We start from the raw sequence: 21,731 nt of genomic DNA on the forward strand, positions 1-21,731 counted from the left end.
AGTGTAAGTGCTTGATAATGAACATTAACTTCCTTATTGAAGACTTCTTTAATATAGCATGTGAACTTTGAATAAGTTTTGCAACATTATGCAAACACGTTGATATTGGATGTTAACCACTAGCGGATCGGGGGGGGGGGGGGATGGGCACCCGGAATTCACCCCCCCCTAAAATCACCCCTCTAGCGTCAAATGCTACAGCCGCCCATGTAAACATAAAAGTTTAAACATTTATTTATTTTACCTTTTCCTACCATGTATCAATATTAAGTGGAATTGTTTTAAGTTTAAAGGAGTATAGACATGCATAAGTATGCTTTATATTTACAAGCATTTTCTAATTACAGCTTATCAACCGTTACAAAATAATTTCAAAATAGTGAATACATTCTTTTTATCCATATAATCATAATTCTCTTTATATTAATGCCCCAGATACCATTGTAGCACTAGTGAACGGGGACTTAATACACACAAAAATACTGTTTATGGCGGTCGGTTTTATCGGGGTACACAAACAGTGTGGATGTGCACGAATCTTGAAACGGTTCTTGGCTTAGTCCAGAAGTCCCCGTGAGACAAATACAAATTATATACTGGCAAACTGGTTAGAATATCAATTTAGTTAGCAAAAACGATGCTGAAAAGAGTGATGGCAACCATGCAATGTCTATATTGCGGTCTATGCGATGGAATATTTAAAAGAAACAATATTCAAATCAGAAATCTTCAAAAACATCGGAAAACATCACATCTAGGTATTTAATTCAAACACTTCATAATCTTCTTTTCGTCTTTCATGCGCCCTCTTAGGCTTCGACCTTATTTGGGCATCCGTTACTGGGTTTTGAACGGCCTTGTTATCCTTTATAGCTCTCTTTTCATCAGAAGAATGTCCACCGTTTGTCTTCTGTTTATTCATCGCTCCAATCTCGTCCAGTTGCGTACTTTCCGTATCACTACAATCACTAACGTCTTCATAAACCACCTCTCCATCATCGCTCTTGTTAGCATTATTATTGTCAGAGTCATGATCAGAATCCTTGCAGTCTTCATACAGAGCTGTTTCAGGTTCCTTAGGTTGGAATGATAGCCTTGTTGTTTGTTTGTTTTGGCCTGCTGGTTTAGAATCGTCATCCTCAGGCCCACACTCGTCGTACAAATCATCGCAATTGTTTTCCTGGTCGTATTTTTCTTTATCAGAACCTACACAAAATAAATTATTTTTCTTTTCATTTCCTTCATCTCTTTCTGACTTTGTCGTTCCAGCTTCTGAGCCTTGATTACTGTCTTGGTTATATTTTGATTTCCCGCTTTCTCTCAACACCTTACTTTTCACACTGGCATCCCTTGGTTTAGAGGTGGGATCGGTCACACCATTGTCAGACCCTAATTCACTGTTGATTTTCACTCTGTTATAATTTGGATGTGCAATGCGTTTCGCTACTTTCTGTTTTGTTTCGAGCTTGTTGTACATTTCATCGTCCTCGCTGTTTTCGTCATTCTCATCTATACTCAAATGTCTTGTTATTTCGAAACTTGAATATTCTGCCGTGGTGTGCGTACTTTTTGCCCGTGTTGACTGACTATTTAACATGTCATATTCGTCGCTACTCGCGTCGTCAGCAATACTTGCTTTTCGGATGATATCAATTACATCTTGGAAAGTATTGTATTCGTTGAGTTTGTCCGAGGTGATTGAAGTTTGATTTCCATGCACATCATAATCATCTTCGTCCTCTATATTGACGGTGTTTGTTGTCTCAGGTTTTTCACGCACTGTTTCTACTAAATATTCAGCACTGTCATACTCTACCTCATCAGAGATGTGTTTTGGCTCAACAAAATCAGGAGGTTCTTCGTACGTTCGTGTAAGTGGTTTTTCAGTGTGTATATCTGTAGACATACTATCGCTCTCCTTAGACAATGCACCAGTAATTGCTGCAGCCTTGTGTTCATCCACTTCGGACGCATTCCGATTTGGTTTGCTATGATCGCTGACTTCCAAACCACTGGTTTCACAAACGGTGTCTTGAAGTACATCTACTGTATCATTGCCTGTAAAAAGGTGTTAATAATTCATAAACAGCACACACTTTTATAAAATTAAGTGTATCATTCAATTATGAATATGAATATTTTAACTACTAAGAAGATTACGAACCCGTTTTTATTCAGTGAATATAACCATGTACATATAGGGACCATCTTATTTACGAACGCAAAGTACGTTAATTCATCGAATAGTCTTTTCTAGGTAGAAATATAGTATATCTTCCATCATCATCATCATCATCATCATCATCATCATCATCATCATCATCATCATATATTAGCATTATTTCACTACTATTATTATTATTATTATTATTATTATTATTATTATTATTATTATTATTATTATTATTATTGTCGTTGTCGTATTGTTGTTGCTGCTGCTGCTATAATTATTATTATTATTATTAGTAGTAGTAGTAGTAGTAGTAGTAGTAGTAGTAGTAGTAGTAGTAGTAGTAGTAGTAGTAGTAGTAGTAGTAGAAGTAGTAGTAGTAGTAGTAGTAGTGGTGGTGGTGGTGGTGGTGGTGGTGGTGGTGGTGGTGGTGGTAGTAGTAGTAGTAGTAGTAGTAGTAGTAGTAGTAGTAGTAGTAGTAGTAGTAGTAGTAGTAGTAGTAGTAGTACTTGTAGCCTTTTTCTCACTGTTTTCCTGGTTTGCAAAAGCAGCTGGAAATTCCTCTTCTGGTTTTTCTTTGTTTGACCTTGAGAGAAATTATTAAACAATAAGTATAATCAAAGCATTATGATATGGAATATATGTATAGAACTAATGATTGAATGGCACTTAAAGGTTTTACATAGCTATTGTATAGATAATGAGTCATAAGGCATTTTTGCTTCCTCGACATGTATTTGATATACATACAAGTAAACTACACATGATGTACTGAAGCTATACGAGGGTTATTCAGAAGGTTCGGTTATAAACTACACATGTACTGAAGGTACGAGGGACCCTAAGAAGGTTCTGTTATAGACTAAATATGCACTGAAGGTACGAGGGTCTTCAGAAAGTTCCGTTATAAAATACACATGCAGTGAAGGTAAGAGGGTCGTCAGAAAGTTCTGTTATAAACTACACATGACCTGAAGGTACGGGGGTCGCCAGAAGGTTCGGCTATGAACTACACATGCACTGAAGGTACGAGGGTCACCAGAAAGTTCGGCTATTAACTACAAATGCACTGAAGGTACGACGGTCACCAGAAGGTTCGGCTATAAACTACACATACACTGAAGGTACGGGGGTCGCCAGAAGGTTCGGCTATACACTACACATACACTGAAGGCACGAGGGTCACCAGAAGGTTCGGCTATACACTACACATACACTGAAGGTACGGGGGTCGCCAGAAGGTTCGGCTATACACTACACATACACTGAAGGTACGACGGTCGACAGAAGGTTCGGCTATAAACTACACATACACTGAAGGTACGAGGGTCACCAGAAGGTTCGGCTATACACTACACATACACTGAAGGTACGGGGGTCGCCAGAAGGTTCGGCTATACACTACACATGTAATTAATGTATGAAGGTACCTCAAAATATTCTGTTATAAGGTACACATACTCTGTACGTGCAAGGGTCGTCGGAAAGTTGTTTACAAAACTACACATGCACTGAAGGTACGTAGGTCGTCAGAAGGTTCTGTTATAGACTACGCATGCACTGAATGTACGAAGGGCCCTCAGAATGTTCTGTCGAAATTGCACATGCACTGAAGGAATGAGGGTCCTTTGGGATGGATGTTATATGCAAACCACATTAGATACTGGTAAACGAAATAAAAATGTAACGCAACAATATATGCTCCGTTTTGAAATCCTCACCCCACAAGCGATACCTTGTACCATTGTACCCTTGTATGGATCTTATATAATTTACGACATGATAAAATTATTATAAACTTACTAGAAATGGCTAAAAAATATTAAATATACACTACATTAACATGCTGTGTTTAAAACATCATCATTTGATATGATTATATTTTAAGGATAGAATGGTCTAGTTGATAATTTAAATAATAACGTTTTTAGCACTGTAAAATATACCGTTTCCTCCTATTCAGACGACAGTAGCAGACGACAGCAATCGTCACGACAACCAGAAAAACAAAGACCCCGGCGCCTATCGCGAAGTATATCCAGTTGACTACCACAAAATCCAACCAGCCAGGCTTCATCGCGTCAGAATGCGTGGTATCTGTTGAAACTAAATTAGTATCCACCCTTTTATGACTGACTCACACATCCGAATGTAGATAATGATGAGATGCATTTACAAAGAGTATCAATTTCCATTTTTGGTGTCATAAATGGATGTGTCATTGGGTATCAATTCCTACAACTCATCTTAGAATAGTAAGTTTATGATATCTACAAAAACAACTTGAAACAAAATAGCTCAATTGTTTAAATTGTGTTCCTGGTTTCTATTACTTATATAAGCCATGCATTTGTTCACGAACATTAGCTGCTGCGGCTAAAAGGAAGTCATTATTTCTACAATCATGGCGTGATGAGTTATTTTCCGTATTGAAAATGCTTTTATCTTTAGGGAGGAAAGAAGAGAGAGTATGCTTAATAAAAAAAAACGTTAAGTCAAACAAATACATGTATTCCGCTTGATAAGCTAGGGAATTCCCTCGGGTTGACTAATGGTGAATCTGAAATTCCTTTGTAACCACAGTAAACAGCCTTTTAGTATGTACGCCGTCACAAAATAATTATCCGACAAGCGAATATATTCAGAACACAACTTGCATTTGCAAGTGATAGTTTATACTCCGACTGTAAAGACATCTTTCAACTAATGCAAAACACAGGGCCAATGTTTTACATTCTTGAATTAATAAGTAATGCATTTAAAAATACGAACGACAGCAACGTAACCATCACGGAACTTGAAACCTAAGCAGGGGACATAAATACCTTCGTCGCATGTGTCTCCCATATAGCCAGCTGTGCACGTGCAGTGCCCGGTTTGTTTATTACATGATTCAGTATATTTTCCCATGCATGTGCAGTTTTCCGCACAATCGATGCCATATGTGTAATTTGTACACTCTGAAAAGGGATAAAAAAGAGTAAAAAATTAAGGCAACGAAGTCTACAATCTACACTTTTAACGTACGAGGGTCTCTAGAAAAATGCATGCAATTTAAGCCTTAGGAAACGGAACTCACAATCAGAGTTTAGATAATACACGAGCACTTTAGCGCAAATGTATATATTTTAAATCACGAGAGTAGCGTGCGGTGTAACTGTTGTGTACCATGTTGACCACGTTTGATAAGTAGCGTGCGACGTAACCGTTGTGTACCATGTTGACCACGTTTGATAAGTAGCGTGCGGTATAACTGTTGTGTACCATGTTGACCACGTTTGATAAGTAGCGTGCGACGTAACCGTTGTGTACCATGTTGACCACGTTTGATAAGTAGCGTGCGACGTAACTGTTGTGTACCATGTTGACCACGTTTGATAAGTAATGTGCGACGTAACTGTTGTGTACCATGTTGACCACGTTTGATAAGTAGCGTGCGACGTAACTGTTGTGTACCATGTTGACCACGTTTGATAAGTAATGTGCGACGTAACTGTTGTGTTCCATGTTGACCACGTTTGATAAGTAGCGTGCGGTATAAGTGAATAGCGTTTTCCGCACGGTAGTTATAGAACGGTTATGACTGTTGTTGCCGTTCTGATATGGGAGTTAACTTGTAGATGTGAACATGTAAATACAAATGATGGTACACAGATGTGATCAACATAGTCGAAGATCCAACTTGCACTTGCTAGAATATAAAGGCATACTGCAGAAATGCATTATCATAGTTACTTTAAATACCTTCTGTGCAGTTAGGACCGGTGAGTCCCGCAATGCATGTACAATTTCCGGTCACGTGGTCACACGTCTGGTTCCCGTTACACGTGCAATTTTGTTGACAATCCTCGCCGTAAGTGCCAGCATCACATTCTGAAAATACACGGGCACACGCACTATATACTACCAGACATTTTTTTAGAACGCAAGTACCACCAATATCTTTAAGAAATAAATGCATTTAGTGTTACTTCTATATACAACGGACAACCAGGTTTCTCCCCTCGCCACTTGAAATGGAGAAATAAAAAACAACAACTCGAGAGTTCATTCATCGTCGGAAACCACGATACTTAATCCCGTTGTACTTCATAAATACCGTGGGACATTTAACTAAAAAAACTCGTTTTAATGAATATGCATGAGGCAGGGGAGACAGTTGAATTCGTATATTACTAATAAAATATTCTTTAATAACCCTACGTCAGTAGCCTCCGTGATCTGGACTGATGTTTACTATTATTGTAATGAAGTGGCGGACCCGGTTCAATTCCGGCTTTGGCCAGAATATTTTTCAACGGAAAAGCATCTTGTACCTTGCGGAACCAATGTAACTTCCTTTATGATTACGATACTTTCTTAGACAAATCGCCTACGGTACACAACGAAGTATAGCATAGTAGTGAATCGGGGGTATCCGACGATGGATTTCATTGTCATTTCCGCTCATCTTGTTTTGATACATTGATAAAGTTATTTTCATTTGGTAATTTCATTTTACAAAATAATCTATGACAAACTCTGTATAACATGCGTCACCATATGTGTATGTCTTTATAAAAGAACAAATAGAGAACAGACGGGCTCGCATTTTAAATAAGATGGCTCATAGGCCAATTTTACAATCAATGATGGCAATGCAAATATTTATTTTTAAACCAGACTGCAAAGAGCTTGAAACGTGGGCCTACCGTTGGAACAGTTCTCTCCCTTGCGTCCCAGGCAGATGCACGTGCCGGACACATGGTGACAGTAGTTTGTCCCCGTGCAGATGCTCGAACAGTTATTTGCGCAGGCATCACCATAGAATCCAGGTATACAGACTGTGACACATTTAGGAAAGTAAACATGTTGTTGCTATTACGTAGTCTCGTCGATAATGACATGATGAACTTATTGAACATAAAATTAAAAACACTTTGCCATTGTTTTACCTTCTATAAACGAAAATAACGTATCCCTTAAAGGGACTTTACACCAGATTGGCACCAAAAAAAGTGTTTTTTTTCTATAACGAATCGCAGGACAATTATTTTAAAAAATGTTTTATTCTTTGAAATTATTATTGTAAAAATAAAAAAAATGCATTGTATACATCGATACCAATTTTATGTCAGTTTTCGACAATTTTCTATTCTTTTCGCTTCATCAAACGGAGAACAGCCCCTTAATTCAAAACTTAAAACATACACACGGGACATATATACCTTCGTCACATGCGTTTCCCATGTAGCCAGCTTTACACGTGCAGTACCCGGTTGTTTTATTACATGATTCAGTATTTTTGTCCATGCACGTGCAGTTCTTCGCACAATCAATGCCGTAGGTGTAATTTGTACACTCTGAAACGGGATATAAAAATTGCAACAATAAGGAAGCGAAGTTTATAACCTACAACTTTAGCGTACGGGTGTCTCTAGCTAAATGCATGCCGTATTAGCCAAATTAAACGGAAAACATTTGTAATGTTTACGGCAGCCACAACCCGAGTTGACATTATACGCAAGCACTTTAGAGCAAGTGTATACTTTTAAATCACGAGAGCAGCGTGCGACGTAACTGTTTTGTGTTTTTACTTTGTTTAAAACGTTTTAAGTATCGTAAGGTATAAGCGAATAGCGTTTTTCCGCACGGTAATTATATAGAACGGTTAACACGGCTTTTGCCGTTATGATATGTAGACGAAAACAGGAAAAAACACACACTCTGAAATGATGGTACACAAATGTGATCAACATAATCGAAGATCCAACTTGCACTTGTTAGACTGATATAAGTTACAGTTAACATAAATACCTTCTGTGCAATTGGGGCCGGTGAGACCCGCCATGCATGTACAATTTCCGGTCACGCGGCCACACTTCTGGTTCCCGTTACACGTGCAATTGTGTTGACAATCCTCGCCGTAGGTGCCAGCGTCACATTCTGAACAAGGAATATCGATGTGTTATTCCTTGCCATAAATGGCAGCAGGACCTTCTGATAACTGCCTGGACGCCAATTTTCAAAATGTAAGAACTTCCTTGCTGTGCTTCCCTAGTTTATTGCACCTGTGTCCCAACAGGGATCTAGTCTCCTGTGTATTTGTAGATAATCTCATTGTCTCACTTATACATATAACAATATGTATAGCCAATGTATTTATTAATCTTACCGATGGAACAAAATAAACAGGTAAGAGTAATAATAAATGTTTTATTTATCATATAATAAATGATATCTTTGAAACCACTTTAAAGACATGGTCACTTTTGTTAAACATGTATCCAAATTTCAAGGTATCATGGTTAAAGTCTATTAAAGGGCTATTATATAAAACATATAACAATACTCTTATTCTTAGTTTTTTGTTTGCGTTTTCAAATAATAAAATATTAGATAAGATGTTTTGCTCATTGCTTATATAAAACCTCCAGTATTGCACAGCAGGACACTCAGACCCGAGTTCTGATCGACAGCAGATGAAAATAAATATTAAGATGAGTACACAGACGTTGTGTATTATACACGGATTGGGGGAGGGGGTCACATATAGAAGGCTTAAACTAGGCCTGTGAGCGTTAAAAAGACAAATTCTGGTTGCAGAAATTTAATAAAAATCCACACACCTATCACAGATATGCATTCATGAACAGAATACTTGTTAATTGCACTTGATGGATGACAGAGTTATGAGCAATATAAAAAATATTTACAATATTCAGTACGTTTGTGCTCATTTCACCAGCTGAACTACTTCTCAGAAACATTTGATATCTGTTAATATCATAGGTTTCTTGCGCCATTTGAACAATAATTCCCCATAACCTAGGTAGGTTACCAGAGCAGAACTTGTCATATCATAGGTTCTGTGAATTATTGTGCAAACTAGGTCGTAAGCGCCGACGGTGCTACAGATAAATTAGGATGCACGGTGATGGAGGTATACTTGCGTTGGACCAAGGAAGCAACAGTTCATGTGTGAGAGCTGTTCTCGAGAGACTGACATTAAATTAAAATGTTTCTTTCAAATACTGTCTTCAATATGCAGTACATTTAATAATAATATAGGCCAGTTATGTCGTGGTAGCCCGTTACCTTCCTCACAGGATGATCCCGTCCACCCGCGGACGGAAGAACAGTTGCATGTGCCCGTGGCCCTGTCGCACGTGGAGTTATTTTGACACGTGCAGCTGTGCGTACAGTTCGAGCCATAACGCCCATCTAGACACTCTGCAAATATTTAGCAGCCAGTAAATAAGAAAGTAAACATTTCGATACAAAAATAAATAAATTATGACATGAGTTGTATATACGAGCGTACAAATAACGGCTAGTAAAATTAAAAAAAAAACATGCCAAATTAATAATGAAATACCATTTACCATGATCTGAATTTAGAGAAGAAATATGATCTTCTCGATCTAAATAATAACATAACAAGACTTATTTGCAAAGTACCGTTTCCTGTACGAAAATCATTGGCTTGATTTAGAACCTCTAGTCATAACTCCATATTGAAATTGGTCGAACTTTTAGTATTGATAGAAGTGATCGCTTGCGTATTTATTGTTTATTGGATAATGACATACTTGTTATTGAAGATGAATATCATGTATTTCTTTAAGTGTTCAAGATTTAATGACATCCGTGAAAATTATTTGTTTTCTTGGTATAGTGGAAATACTGACATTGTTCATTTCTATATTATGATTGCATCGGAAAATGTAACTGATATTAATTTCATTGCTCTTTACGTTCATAAACTCATGTTAGCTATAGATAACACTTAACTTTGTTAACCAAGGGACACAACTCTAATTTAATTACACATATGCATTTTGTTATATTTGATTTGCATTGTAATATGTATTATGGGCTGGAGGCCTTTTATTGAATAAGCTTTCGTTCGTTCGTTTGTTCGCACCTGGATACAAGCATTAATTATTCATTGAACGAAATCGGATTTTAGGCTCAATGTCATCACGACCTTGACTTTTGACTAAATGACGTCAAACTAGTTAGGGTGCTGGTCAAGTTTGACGGACCTCTACCAAGTTCGAGGTCTTTAGGCCTTTAGACCTAGGCGTTTTTCAATTATTGATAGGAAACTGTCAGCCCATCATGAGCAATCATACTACCAAGTTTGAGGTCCCTGAGCCAAAGCGTTCTTCAGTTATTGGATTTAAACCGATTTTCAACTGAAGCTCACCAAGACCTTGACCTTCAACCCACTGACCTCAAAACCAAAAGAGTTCATACTCTGGTCATGACCAATCCACCTAGTACGTTTAAGATCCCTGGGTCTCCTTGTTTTTCATATATTGATCGGAAACCGATTTTCAGCTGAATGTAATCACCATGACATTAACCTTTGACCAACGGACTCAAAATCAAGGCTTTATCTACTGGTCAGAAATATTGATCGGAAACTGTGGGGACGGCCGCATGGAGGGACTTAAGATCAGAAAAGATATACATGTATGGAAACCAAACAGTTATTATTATTATATTATTATTGTATTTCCATTTATGTACACATTCGCTTCTTTGTAACAAACACTATTATTCGTACATTCCATTTGACCATTTCCAGTCGGTTATTCGCGATTTTTCAATTACCAACCAAAAATTTGTAGGTAGGTACTTTTTTGAGAACCGGGATTCTTTACCAAAGCGAACTATATCAGGGTATATAACTGTTGCAGCAAATTTTAAATATAAAATAGTCAAATTTTAACAGTTTCACTCACATTCTTTTTAGGAAATTACGAAAAAATCCACACTATGGCAAAAAAGTGTAGAGTTGTGTGTGCGTGCGTGCGTGCGTGCGTAGGGGGTGGGGGAGTAATAGAGTCGGTCGGGTTAGTGAAAAATACGCTCCAATGTACCTGAACAAGTACATGAAATCCTTATTAAGAAAATAGGGTGTTGTTGTTTTTTTCAAATCACAACACGCCGGTAGATAGGTTTTGACTTTGAGTTATAACATAATACTTGATAGCATTTGGTGCAATACTTAAACGGCAGGAAAGCCTGCTCATGCTTATTACATGCACTCAGGAGAAATGTTTGTTAATAAGAGTGTTCTAACCGTCACTACAATTTGGGCCCTTTAGTCCGGGCTTACAGAGACAATAGCCCGTGTCACGGTCACAGTTATCGAACGCACCGGTCGGGCAGCTACAGTTCAAGTCGCAGTTTGTGCCGTATGTACCACTGCCACACCCTGGAATTGCATGAAAATCATTAGAAACGGCACGTTGAAGTTATACATCTGCTGTCGAATTGAAAACAGACACGGCAGGAGCCCATTCGGGGAGCACACTGCGTTTTACAATAATTGTACAGTTTAAAAAAAAAATATTTTGCTTTGTTGATCATAGCTTTAGGGTGCATTTTACCGAATCGGTAAATTGTATACAAGGTTTTCAACGTAAAATTGGATATCTTAACTAAGCTGAATATACATCAATGTCCTACAATATCATTATCATATTATACTATTTTAACAATATATTATGTAGAAACCTAGGGTGCATAATTCCATGGATAAACTGGCATGTCTTTAACAATTTGTTATAATGTTTGCATGGACGTTTGCTATAAAATATCTCCACAGAAGAATGTATTACTGTCTCAATAAAACATCGCATTATATAATATTTCTTGCATTCAAAGAATACATGGTTCCATCTTAAACTTCATCTATATCTCTATGGAAACAAAAAGCACAGTCTATCATCACGTACAATTCTTAGATGTGTACCGACATTGTTTGGGTTAAGAATATTGTTAATGTTTAAATCTAAACCAGAAATTCTTAGGGCCGCGTTTAGTCGTGCGCTCTGTTCCAAATAAGTGCCACAGTGTAACAGAATGTGGAAAGTGTCTATGGTCACTCCACACCGAACACACCTAGGAATTTAGACATAGAATGTAAGATGCTATATATACTAATTGCGAGCCATCTATTGGGTAATTTTTTTATAGCATAAATGAGTCTATAAAGGAAATGTTATAACCAAAATAGTATAGCTTATTAATGTTATAACCATATTAGCTGTGTGAAGTTAGCTAAACATACGACATTGGACATTGGACATTCAAAATCGAATGTTGTGCTGGCACGACATTGGACATTGGACATTCAAAAGTGAAAGTCGTGCTAGCACGACATTGGACATTAGACATTCAGAATCGAATGTTGTGCTGGCACGACATTGGACATTGGACATACAAAAGTGAAAAGTCGTGCTGGCACGACATTGGACATTGGACATTCAAAATCGAATGTTGTGCTGGCACGACATTGGACATTGTACATTCAAAATTGAAAGTCGTGCTAGCACGACATTTGACATTGGACATTCAAAAGTGAAAGTCGTGCTAGCACGATATTGGACATTCAAAATCGAATGTTGTGCTGGCATGACATTGGACATTCAAAAGTGAAAGTCGTGCTAGCACGACATTGGACATTGGACATTCAAAATCGAATGTTGTGCTGGCACGACATTGGACATTGGACATTCAAAAGTGAAAGTCGTGCTAGCACGACATTGGACATTGGACATTCAAAATCGAATGTTGTGCTGGCATGACATTGGACATTGGACATTCAAAAGTGAAAGTCGTGCTGGCACGACATTGGACATTGGACATTCAAAATCGAATGTTGTGCTGGCATGACATTGGACATTGGACATTCAAAAGTGAAAGTCGTGCTAGCACGACATTGGACATTGGACATTCAAAATCGAATGTTGTGCTGGCACGACATTGGACATTCAAAATCGAATGTTGTGCTGGCACGACATTGGACATTGGAGCACGACATTGGACATTGGACATTCAAAATCGAATGTTGTTCTGGCACAAAATTGGACATTGGACATTCAAAAGTGAAAGTCGTGCTAGCACGACATTGGACATTGGACATTCAAAATTGAATGTTGTGCTGGCACGACATTGGACATTGGACATTCAAAAGTAAAAGTCCTGCTGGCACGACATTGGACATTCAAAATCGAATGTTGTGCTGGCACGACATTGGACATTCAAAATTGAAAGTCGTGCTAGCACGACATTTGACATTGGACATTCAAAATCGAATGTTGTGCTGGCACGACATTGGACATTTAAAAGTGAAAGTCGTGCTGGCACGACATTGGACATTGGACATTCAAAATCGAATGTTGTGCTGGCACGACATTGGACATTGGACATTCAAAAGTGAAAGTCGTGCTGGCAAGACATTAGACATTGGACATTCAAAATCGAATGTTGTGCTGGCACGACATTGGCCATTCAAAATCGAATGTTGTGTTGCCACGACATTGGACATTGGACATTCAAAATTGAAAGTCGTGCTAGCACGACATTGGACATTCAAAATCGAATGTTGTGCTGGCACGACATTAGAGATTGGACATTCAAAAGTAAAAGTCGTGCTGGCACGACATTGGACATTCTAAATCGAATGTTGTGCTGGCACGACAATGGACATTCAAAATCGAATGTTGTGCTAGCACGACATTGGACATTGGACATTCAAAACCACACGACCTGCACACTTGGACACCGTCTCACGCTATTTTTTGTCAAGTGTAGAAGCACTCAAGTTTATTTTTTTTCTCAAGAATCACATTATGTAGCCTATTAGTATCTTCCATGGCCGAGAGTGTAAGATGGGTTCAGCCCAACCCGAGCGTAGGGTCTTTTGCGGAAACGAGGTTTACCTGTTTCCGCAGAACACCCTGTGCGAGGGTTGGTATGAACCTATCTTACACGAGCGACTAATCTATGGTAGATGTTTTTTCTCTCACCTCAGTTAAACAAAATAATGTAAAAATGTATTTTATTGCTGGAACTTTTTAGTGCGTAGTGAAAATAATGTGCGTATAGATATATGACAATTCCTGGTTGTCATAGATATTCGCGCAGTGATTCAGATTATGTTAATAGTCAAATCGTTCTTTAAATAGTTCTGGATGCAGCAAAGTGAAGGCAATAAAAAGAGTTCCATACGGGTACTTGTTTATCTTTGCTCGTTGGGAAGATAAGAATTTCACGCATGGACAAATGTTTGAATCTACTTTTCTGAGGTGGCAGAAATATATATATATCCGAAGTCTTGGACTGGTGATAAGGCTGCAAATCTAATTTGTCCATTCAAATTATTGTGTTAAATAACGACATTCAACTTGGCTTTTATTTTTTAAAATATGGTTTATAATAACGTATATCTGTCTATTCATAGTGACCAAATATTATTTAGGCATCCAATGGAAGTGGTAAATATTAAGAGAAAAAAAATAATGAAACGACAACCAGTATACAAATAATAATTGTTGGTCATTTTTACTCATTAATTATCTGTCAGAAGTACCCTTTAAAATAATACCAAAATTATATGGGATCCCCATGCATCAAAGTGTAGCATTATCGCCAATGGTTTATGCATTGACAAGTTTAGCTGTGTGTATGTTGCCTTAAGTCACATCCATGTCCGACAATATTATACCTTTGAGGTACCTAACACATATTTAACAAGGAAACTTGTATTTGAAAGTCCGCAACATTGTTATTGAGAGTTGTATTAAAACAATCCTTTCGATTGATATACATATACATATATATTCCCATGTAAGTGCAGACACATTCATAAATGTAATATAATTATTCTAAAGCTCTGTAGATAAACACATACTGAAGTGCACATTTGTTGGGTTTATATAATTATTTGCGCTTTGTTTCCTTTCAACCCTTTCAACCATTGTCAGTTCTGTCCGAGATGCCATTTCCAATGGCTCTGGTGTCACATTTTACATGTATAAATTGTATATTCTGTAAAACCTATAAGAGCTTATGTCGTATGTGATGAAGACGTCATTTGGAATTATTTAATGTCGATGCGATTGATTATAAAACGCTTTGTGTAATTCTGTCGACTTATAAATATCAAAAAGGTTTATCGAACACAATTATTTCATATAAACTTTACCAAATGAAGACGACGTAGCATGTTCGACTAACGGAGTCGATAAAAAAAACAAGTCAACAGGCAGGAATAGGCTACTTTATCGACTCATTGACAATATTTTTTTGTGTGTTTACGTAAAACCAGATAAAAAGGGTGTACGGACGATTACATGTATACTTGTAGGAATCATCAATGCATGTCTATATTTTCCATATGCCATTATATACTGTGAATATAATTATCTTCACTTCGTTTATAAATGGTAATAGATGTGTAGCAGTGGTGTGTAAACAATTAAGCTTATTAAAAATATGCCATTTTGAAAGCATTATCACTGTTTGTCTACATATAATCCATGACCATTCATAAGTATATTCATTTGAATCTTTCTCTGCATATGTTTAAGCATGTCACTGATTTGAATGTGCTAGCTGCTAGCACGACTTTCACTTTTGAATGTCCAATGTCCAATGTCGTGCTGGCACGACATTCATTTTTGAATGTCCAATGTCCACTGTCGTGTCAGCACGACTTTCAATTTTGAATGTCCAATGTCAAATGTCGTGCCAGCACAACATTCGATTTTGAATGTCCAATGTCGTGCCAGCACAACATCCGATTTTGAATGTCCAATGTCGTGCCAGCACGACTTTCACTTTTGAATGTCCAATGTCGTGCTAGCACGACTTTCACTTTTGAATGTCCAATGTCCAATGTCGTGCTAGCACGACTTTCACTTTTGAATGTCCAATGTCGTGCCAGAACAACATTCGATTTTGAATGTCCAATGTCCAGTGTCGTGCCAGCACAACATTCGATTTTGAATGTCCAATGTCCAATGTCGTGCCAGCACAACATTCGATTTTGAATGTCCAATGTCCAATGTCGTATGTTTAGCTAACTTCACACAGCTAACCATATTAATTATTCTCTAGCCTGTATGCGTTTCAGATTTTTATGTTTAACATCACATAACACATGACTTTTCTTAAATTGAGCCTTATATAGATCTGTAGATTGAAGAAAAACGTAAAATTTTCGGCCAAACCTAGTGGCATAAACACATATTGGACACCTGTATACTAAGGCAATCTCTCTCGTATTATGTAAGACTTGAAATAAATGTTACCTTCTGAGCAAGATTTATTTTTTTCATCAAAGCCCGGACAACACTTTGTGACGTTAGACGCAGTGACCACTACTTCAGTCCGCATCTTAGTTATTAGAACATATCTGCAATACACGTATATATCATCCTTCGGAAAAGATCATCGAGCACTAAAATTGTTCGTTGACGGAAAAAATACTGCACTTTAGTAGACACGTTATTCAAAGTTATTACACAAAATACTATACGATTCAAACAGTGTATAATTGTAAGCAATCTAAGACAATGGCAAAGAGAAATGAAGACAATATCGGGACCTAGCCTTCCTGTGGGTGGGGGATTATGGATGTGGTAATAAAGTCATACTATGAGAACGTGTGGAAATCGAATTGTAACAAATCATAATTTCTTGATATTGGTTGAAGACGTTACACATCGAGTCGACAGGTGATCTATCGTCACCAGCCCGCCGGAGGAAAAAGGCATTCATGTTATATATATGTGGATTAATCTCAGTATTAAGGACACGGAATTCAACACAAAATAATAAGAATGTTTAAGATATAGCCGAGGATGACTTTCAGCAATTCCTAGTTCGCCCTATACAGTTGTTTTTCTCAATAATTGTTCCCATTGAGGATGACTTTCAGCGATTCCTAGTTCGCCCTATACAGTTGTTTTTCTCAATAATTGTTCCCATTGAGGATGACTTTCAGCGATTCCTAGTTCGCCCTATACAGTTGTTTTTCTCAATATTTGTTCCCATTGAGGATGACTTTCAGCAATTCCTAGTTCGCCCTATACAGTTGTTTTTCTCAATATTTGTTCCCATTGAGGATGACTTTCAGCAATTCCTAGTTCGCACTATACAGTTGTTTTTCACAATGTTTGTTCTCATTGAGGATGACTTTCAGCAATTCCTAGTTGGCCATATACAGTTGTTTTTCTGAATGTTTGATCCCATTGTTTCTTGATAAAAACAAACAAACACTGACCTGAAATCTGAAGTGATCTTAACATCATCCTATGTTATATAGACACAACCAAGTAGTCCGGCAGAAGTGACCCTGTGTGATTCTGGTATCAATTGAAATGGTTGTTTGTGTAGTGGACGATCATCACAAATATGTTTTTGGACTTGAAAACCGGTGGGCTAACGATTGTCATGGCATCGAACCATTGGCAAATTTTGATACCGGGCCCAAATTTCTCGAAACTGCTTAAGCATAACAGGGTTGAGTTGCATATTTCAATTAGCCATAACACAATTAAATTGGATTTGGTTAATTGTGATTATTATAACGATAATTCCTATCTTTAGTATAAAAACTCTTAACGAAGTAAATATTTCGCAAAATATTGAAAAAAGGGAGCTTAGCTGAATCCTATATATGTTTCAGGAAATTGCGGCCACGAGACTGTAATTTTTCGCATTGTTTGGAAGGGTATTGCTTACTGAATACTAAATACGTACAAAATGACCAAATAAACATAAAATATAAAATCATTGTCGTTTGTACATTTGTTCTTTATTTCTTATGATATCTGACGTGAAATTACCCATTTATAACTTAATTCAATATTTCGTCGGAAACAACCTTAATCTGCATTAAGAGATGGATAGGAAAAGTTATTGTGAACAACAGGAGGACATGGTGATAGAAAAACAGACAGACAGTAAGTACACTGACCTTTGAAGGATCTTGCATCGATTGGGCCGAATAACAAAGTCTTAATGAAGTTGTTTTTAAAGTTAACAGCATTATTGGTCATTCATAATATTTATATTACGAGACGGTGAGATACATAATGCCGACACCTATGTGCAAGATTTTGTTACTTTTCACTAAAAAAAACTGCCGGTATAAGACCAGTAGAGGACAGATCGTTGCCCAACGATTTCTTCAGGCTTTTATTGGGCGGAATAGGAATATCATTACGTGAAGCTCGAAGCTCGAAGCTTGACCATCACTATTTGTTTAGCATTCGTATGCACATTCATTGTTTTCATAAATTGGGACTGTTTTTTTTTCTCACAAAACCGTATGACTTCTTACGAATGAACTACGTTTTGCTACGCATGTAGCAAGGTTTGGAACGATGCCAAGTTTAGCTGCAAGATAAACTTCGACTATTTTTACAATTATCTTGAATAGTCCCAAAATTGCATGATAAACTTTGACTATTTTTACATTTATCTTGAATAGTCCCTAAAATGCATGATAAACTTCGACTATTTTTACATTTATCTTGAATAGTCCCAAAAATGCATGATAAACTTCGACTATTTTTACATTTATCTTGAATAGTCCCAAAAATTCATGATAAACTTCGACTATTTTTACTTTTATCTTGAATAGTCCCAAAAATGCATGATAAACTTCGACTATTTTTACTATTATCTTAAATAGTCCACAAAAATGCATGATAAACTTCGACTATTTTTACAATTATCTTGAATAGTCCCAAAAATGCATGATAACCTTCGACTTTTTTTACAATTATCTTGAATAATCCCGAAAATGCATGATAAACATCGACTATTTTTAACGACAATTAACGCTGCCTGCATGCGCGGCTGTACAAACGCGCTACGCTTGTATGTGTTGCTTATACGATGAAGTCCGATTCTGAATAACGATTCCGCCACAGAATAGAGAAAGCGTGTCGAAAAGTGCATATTTTGGACACGCTCGTACTCCACGTTGATGCTTAGCAAATGCCTTGTTAATAAGAACCGTCGGGATTACGTTATATGCAAATAGGCATTGTACCAATGAACTGTAAAAGTTAAAAAGAAAGAACTATCGTTCAATAATTAATGTAATAGCAACAAAACCGAAGTGCTTTAAAATTATCAGTTTTGTTTGGTTTGGTGGCAATTTTGATATGGTATAAACTTCATTGGATTTTGTTGGTCGATTTGGTGAAATTTGTTTTCTGTCTCGGTCGCTTGAACAAATCATAACATCAAATCATATCACTAAAGTTTGCGCGAGGCAATCATACGGATTCTTGTAGGCTAACAAAATATGCAAAATAATTTCCTATATATTTTGGCTCATTTGGGTGCCGGACTAAATGGTTTATATCAACAAATTGGAAACTAATAATCTGTCAGTATATTCAAAATTCTCATTTGGACTTTGTGATCGTTCCAGGGGTAATCGGGATTTCTTGAATGATTTAATGAACTGGAAATTCAGTGAGGAAATCGGCTAAAAGCATGTATATATACGCCGGATGCAACCTACTTAAATAAAATATTAAAATGCCGTTCTTCCTCCGGCGGACTGATGACGATAGTACAAGATGAGGTTGGACATACCTTGTTCTTTCTGCACATTTGTTATTAAACCAGGATAAAATCTTCTTAAATAAGCTACAATCTGGTGTGTAAGTCTCTTGACAGATGTCAGTGAAATTCTTGGTCTTGTTCTCTTCCTTCCTGAAATCGGCTATCATAATGTATGCATGGTAAAGCGGTCAAGGTGTATAAGTCAGAAACATTTTCAATACCACGGTAATTAATTATGTTGATGAGTATGTATCATTTGAATAAGTTCTGGAGATTGGATATATTTAGGAATAAAGGCAAACGTTTTCTTCAATTAAATATAAAAGAGTTTTAGCTTAATACTTCGGCCACAGTTTTTGTTTCTTGAAAACGTAGAGGTAACATTATCATCACTAGCGGCACTCGGCGCGCACCCCTCTAAAATCGTCCAACTTTTTATTTCAATTTCGAAGAAAAAAAGTAATAAAATACGCTTAAAATGCACGATGTCCCGCTACAAATTGTTCAAATTTTCTGTAGGGAGTAACCCAAAACCCCATTGCTAGTAGTGTATGACACATGCTTTCGGTTCTGAGGGATGGGCCCTTGTCAAAAGGTTGCATCCCTAAGTTACGCCCCCTCTAACATCAATTTCTGGACTGCCCCTGATCATTTTAAGTTATATTACATGCCATACATAACCATCTTTGTCATTCCGTGGTTACAAATAAATGCGAAGATTTAAAGTGTTCATAAACGTATGGAAGTTGTTTTTGTTCTTCAAACTGACCCAGATATATGTACATAAAAGCTGGTGAATATGGCCACGGTATAATCCCACGTCGTCGTGTGCGTTAAACGCATTTTACCATGAGCACCATAGGACATGCAGCATTGAAGACTAACAAGAATCACAATAGTTTGAGGATATGTGAGCGATTAAGGGTCTTCTGGTACTCTTCGAATAACTAAAAGCATATGCTATATACCTTGATACATAAATCAGAACTAGAAATGCATAATAATTGGCAAAACATGCATATTGATTGAGACCCTAATCCCCTTAAACTGTAATGTGTGTTTTTCAGTTTCATAACATTTTAGAGATGCGACTAAATCAATTTAAATGTGTTGTCAATTTTTATGCATCCCTAGTTCAGATTTATGTATCAGAGTATACATAATTTAACTTAAGGTTTTCCAAAGAGAAAGATAATCTAAAAAATAAATACTAGTATAATAACGATTGATATATTCATAAAAAAGGATTCATGATTGTTTCAAACTAAAACAAAACAAGAACTACATGACAGTGACAGTACCGTTCGATCATAGTGTAATTGGAAGTGCCGTTTGCGCACACTTCCTGGTCTTCTATCGCCCAGCAGCCGACGTCCATCGCCAACACAGCCGCCAGCAGCACCAACGTCCAGAAAGAGAGTAAATCCATATAGCAGTCTTTAGGAACCAACAAAAACAACAAACACAAATAGCGCAAGTCCCATATGTGTCTTCACTTCCTAAGCTGCTCCTCCTGTGTTAGTAAGTTCACTCTTAACATCTTCCTTAATGCTAGTTGAAGTAATCCACTAAACACTTGACGATATAACGTCATTTTTCTTCCTGTATTTTATTTCAATTGACTGTCGATTGAACTTATCATTGAATCATCGTTATTAAAGCCTATCGTACAGTATTTTGTAATTACATGTACATCTATACACGCAAGGTTTCAAATATCAAGTAATAATAAATGCATTGAAAGCTATAACTTAATGTGTGACAACGCTTCAAAAATACCTGACTTTGTAGTATTAACCTTTATAATAATGACTTCCTTCTTTTGGCTGGAAAAAAGTAAGTTTTTTTTCCACTAAGATTGAAACAACGCTCTATGAATGATATAATACGATTTACATCCGTCTATGTGATACGTAATAATATATGCGTATACGAAATACTGAGATGATCTAATGACATTGATATTCTTTTAAGAAAACCACAGCCCAACAACTATTTGCTAAACGTTTAGACGGTATACGGTATGCGGGATGATCTAAGGAACTTGATTGTTTTGTCCATGAAATTCACAGACTAACAACTTTTAGCCAAACGAGATACACTCAAAGTTTTGAAAAGTAGAGTGAAAAGTGTATACCTAGGTTTGAAAACTTCCTTCTCATGTTGGCCATCCTGAATTCAGTACTAGTTT

At 37.0% G+C, this 21,731-nt stretch overlaps 1 protein-coding gene across 3 annotated transcripts; it reads right to left on the reverse strand.

The window, feature by feature from the left end:
* Positions 1-216: 216 nt before the first annotated feature.
* On the reverse strand, positions 217-21,228 carry LOC128232100 (protein draper-like). Of its 3 annotated transcripts, none has more exons than XM_052945461.1 (13): positions 20,842-21,228; positions 19,571-19,690; positions 16,264-16,367; positions 11,244-11,378; positions 9,248-9,382; positions 7,967-8,095; positions 7,378-7,512; positions 6,862-6,993; positions 5,915-6,043; positions 4,996-5,130; positions 4,117-4,276; positions 2,698-2,756; positions 217-2,058 (listed from the first exon to the last, which is right to left on the reverse strand). In XM_052945461.1, exons 1-13 carry the CDS (start codon positions 20,967-20,969, stop codon positions 755-757), a joined length of 2,805 nt encoding a protein of 934 aa, XP_052801421.1. In that variant the 5' UTR covers positions 20,970-21,228; the 3' UTR covers positions 217-754. The 3 variants fall into 3 exon arrangements, with proteins under 3 accessions (XP_052801421.1, XP_052801420.1, XP_052801422.1); XM_052945460.1 differs by having other exon boundaries at positions 2,680-2,756; positions 20,842-21,227; XM_052945462.1 differs by lacking the exon at positions 19,571-19,690 and having other exon boundaries at positions 2,680-2,756; positions 20,842-21,227.
* Positions 21,229-21,731: the final 503 nt, after the last annotated feature.

The sequence above is a fragment of the Mya arenaria genome, chromosome 4 (genome assembly GCF_026914265.1).
Source record: "Mya arenaria isolate MELC-2E11 chromosome 4, ASM2691426v1".
NCBI lineage: Eukaryota > Metazoa > Mollusca > Bivalvia > Myida > Myidae > Mya > Mya arenaria.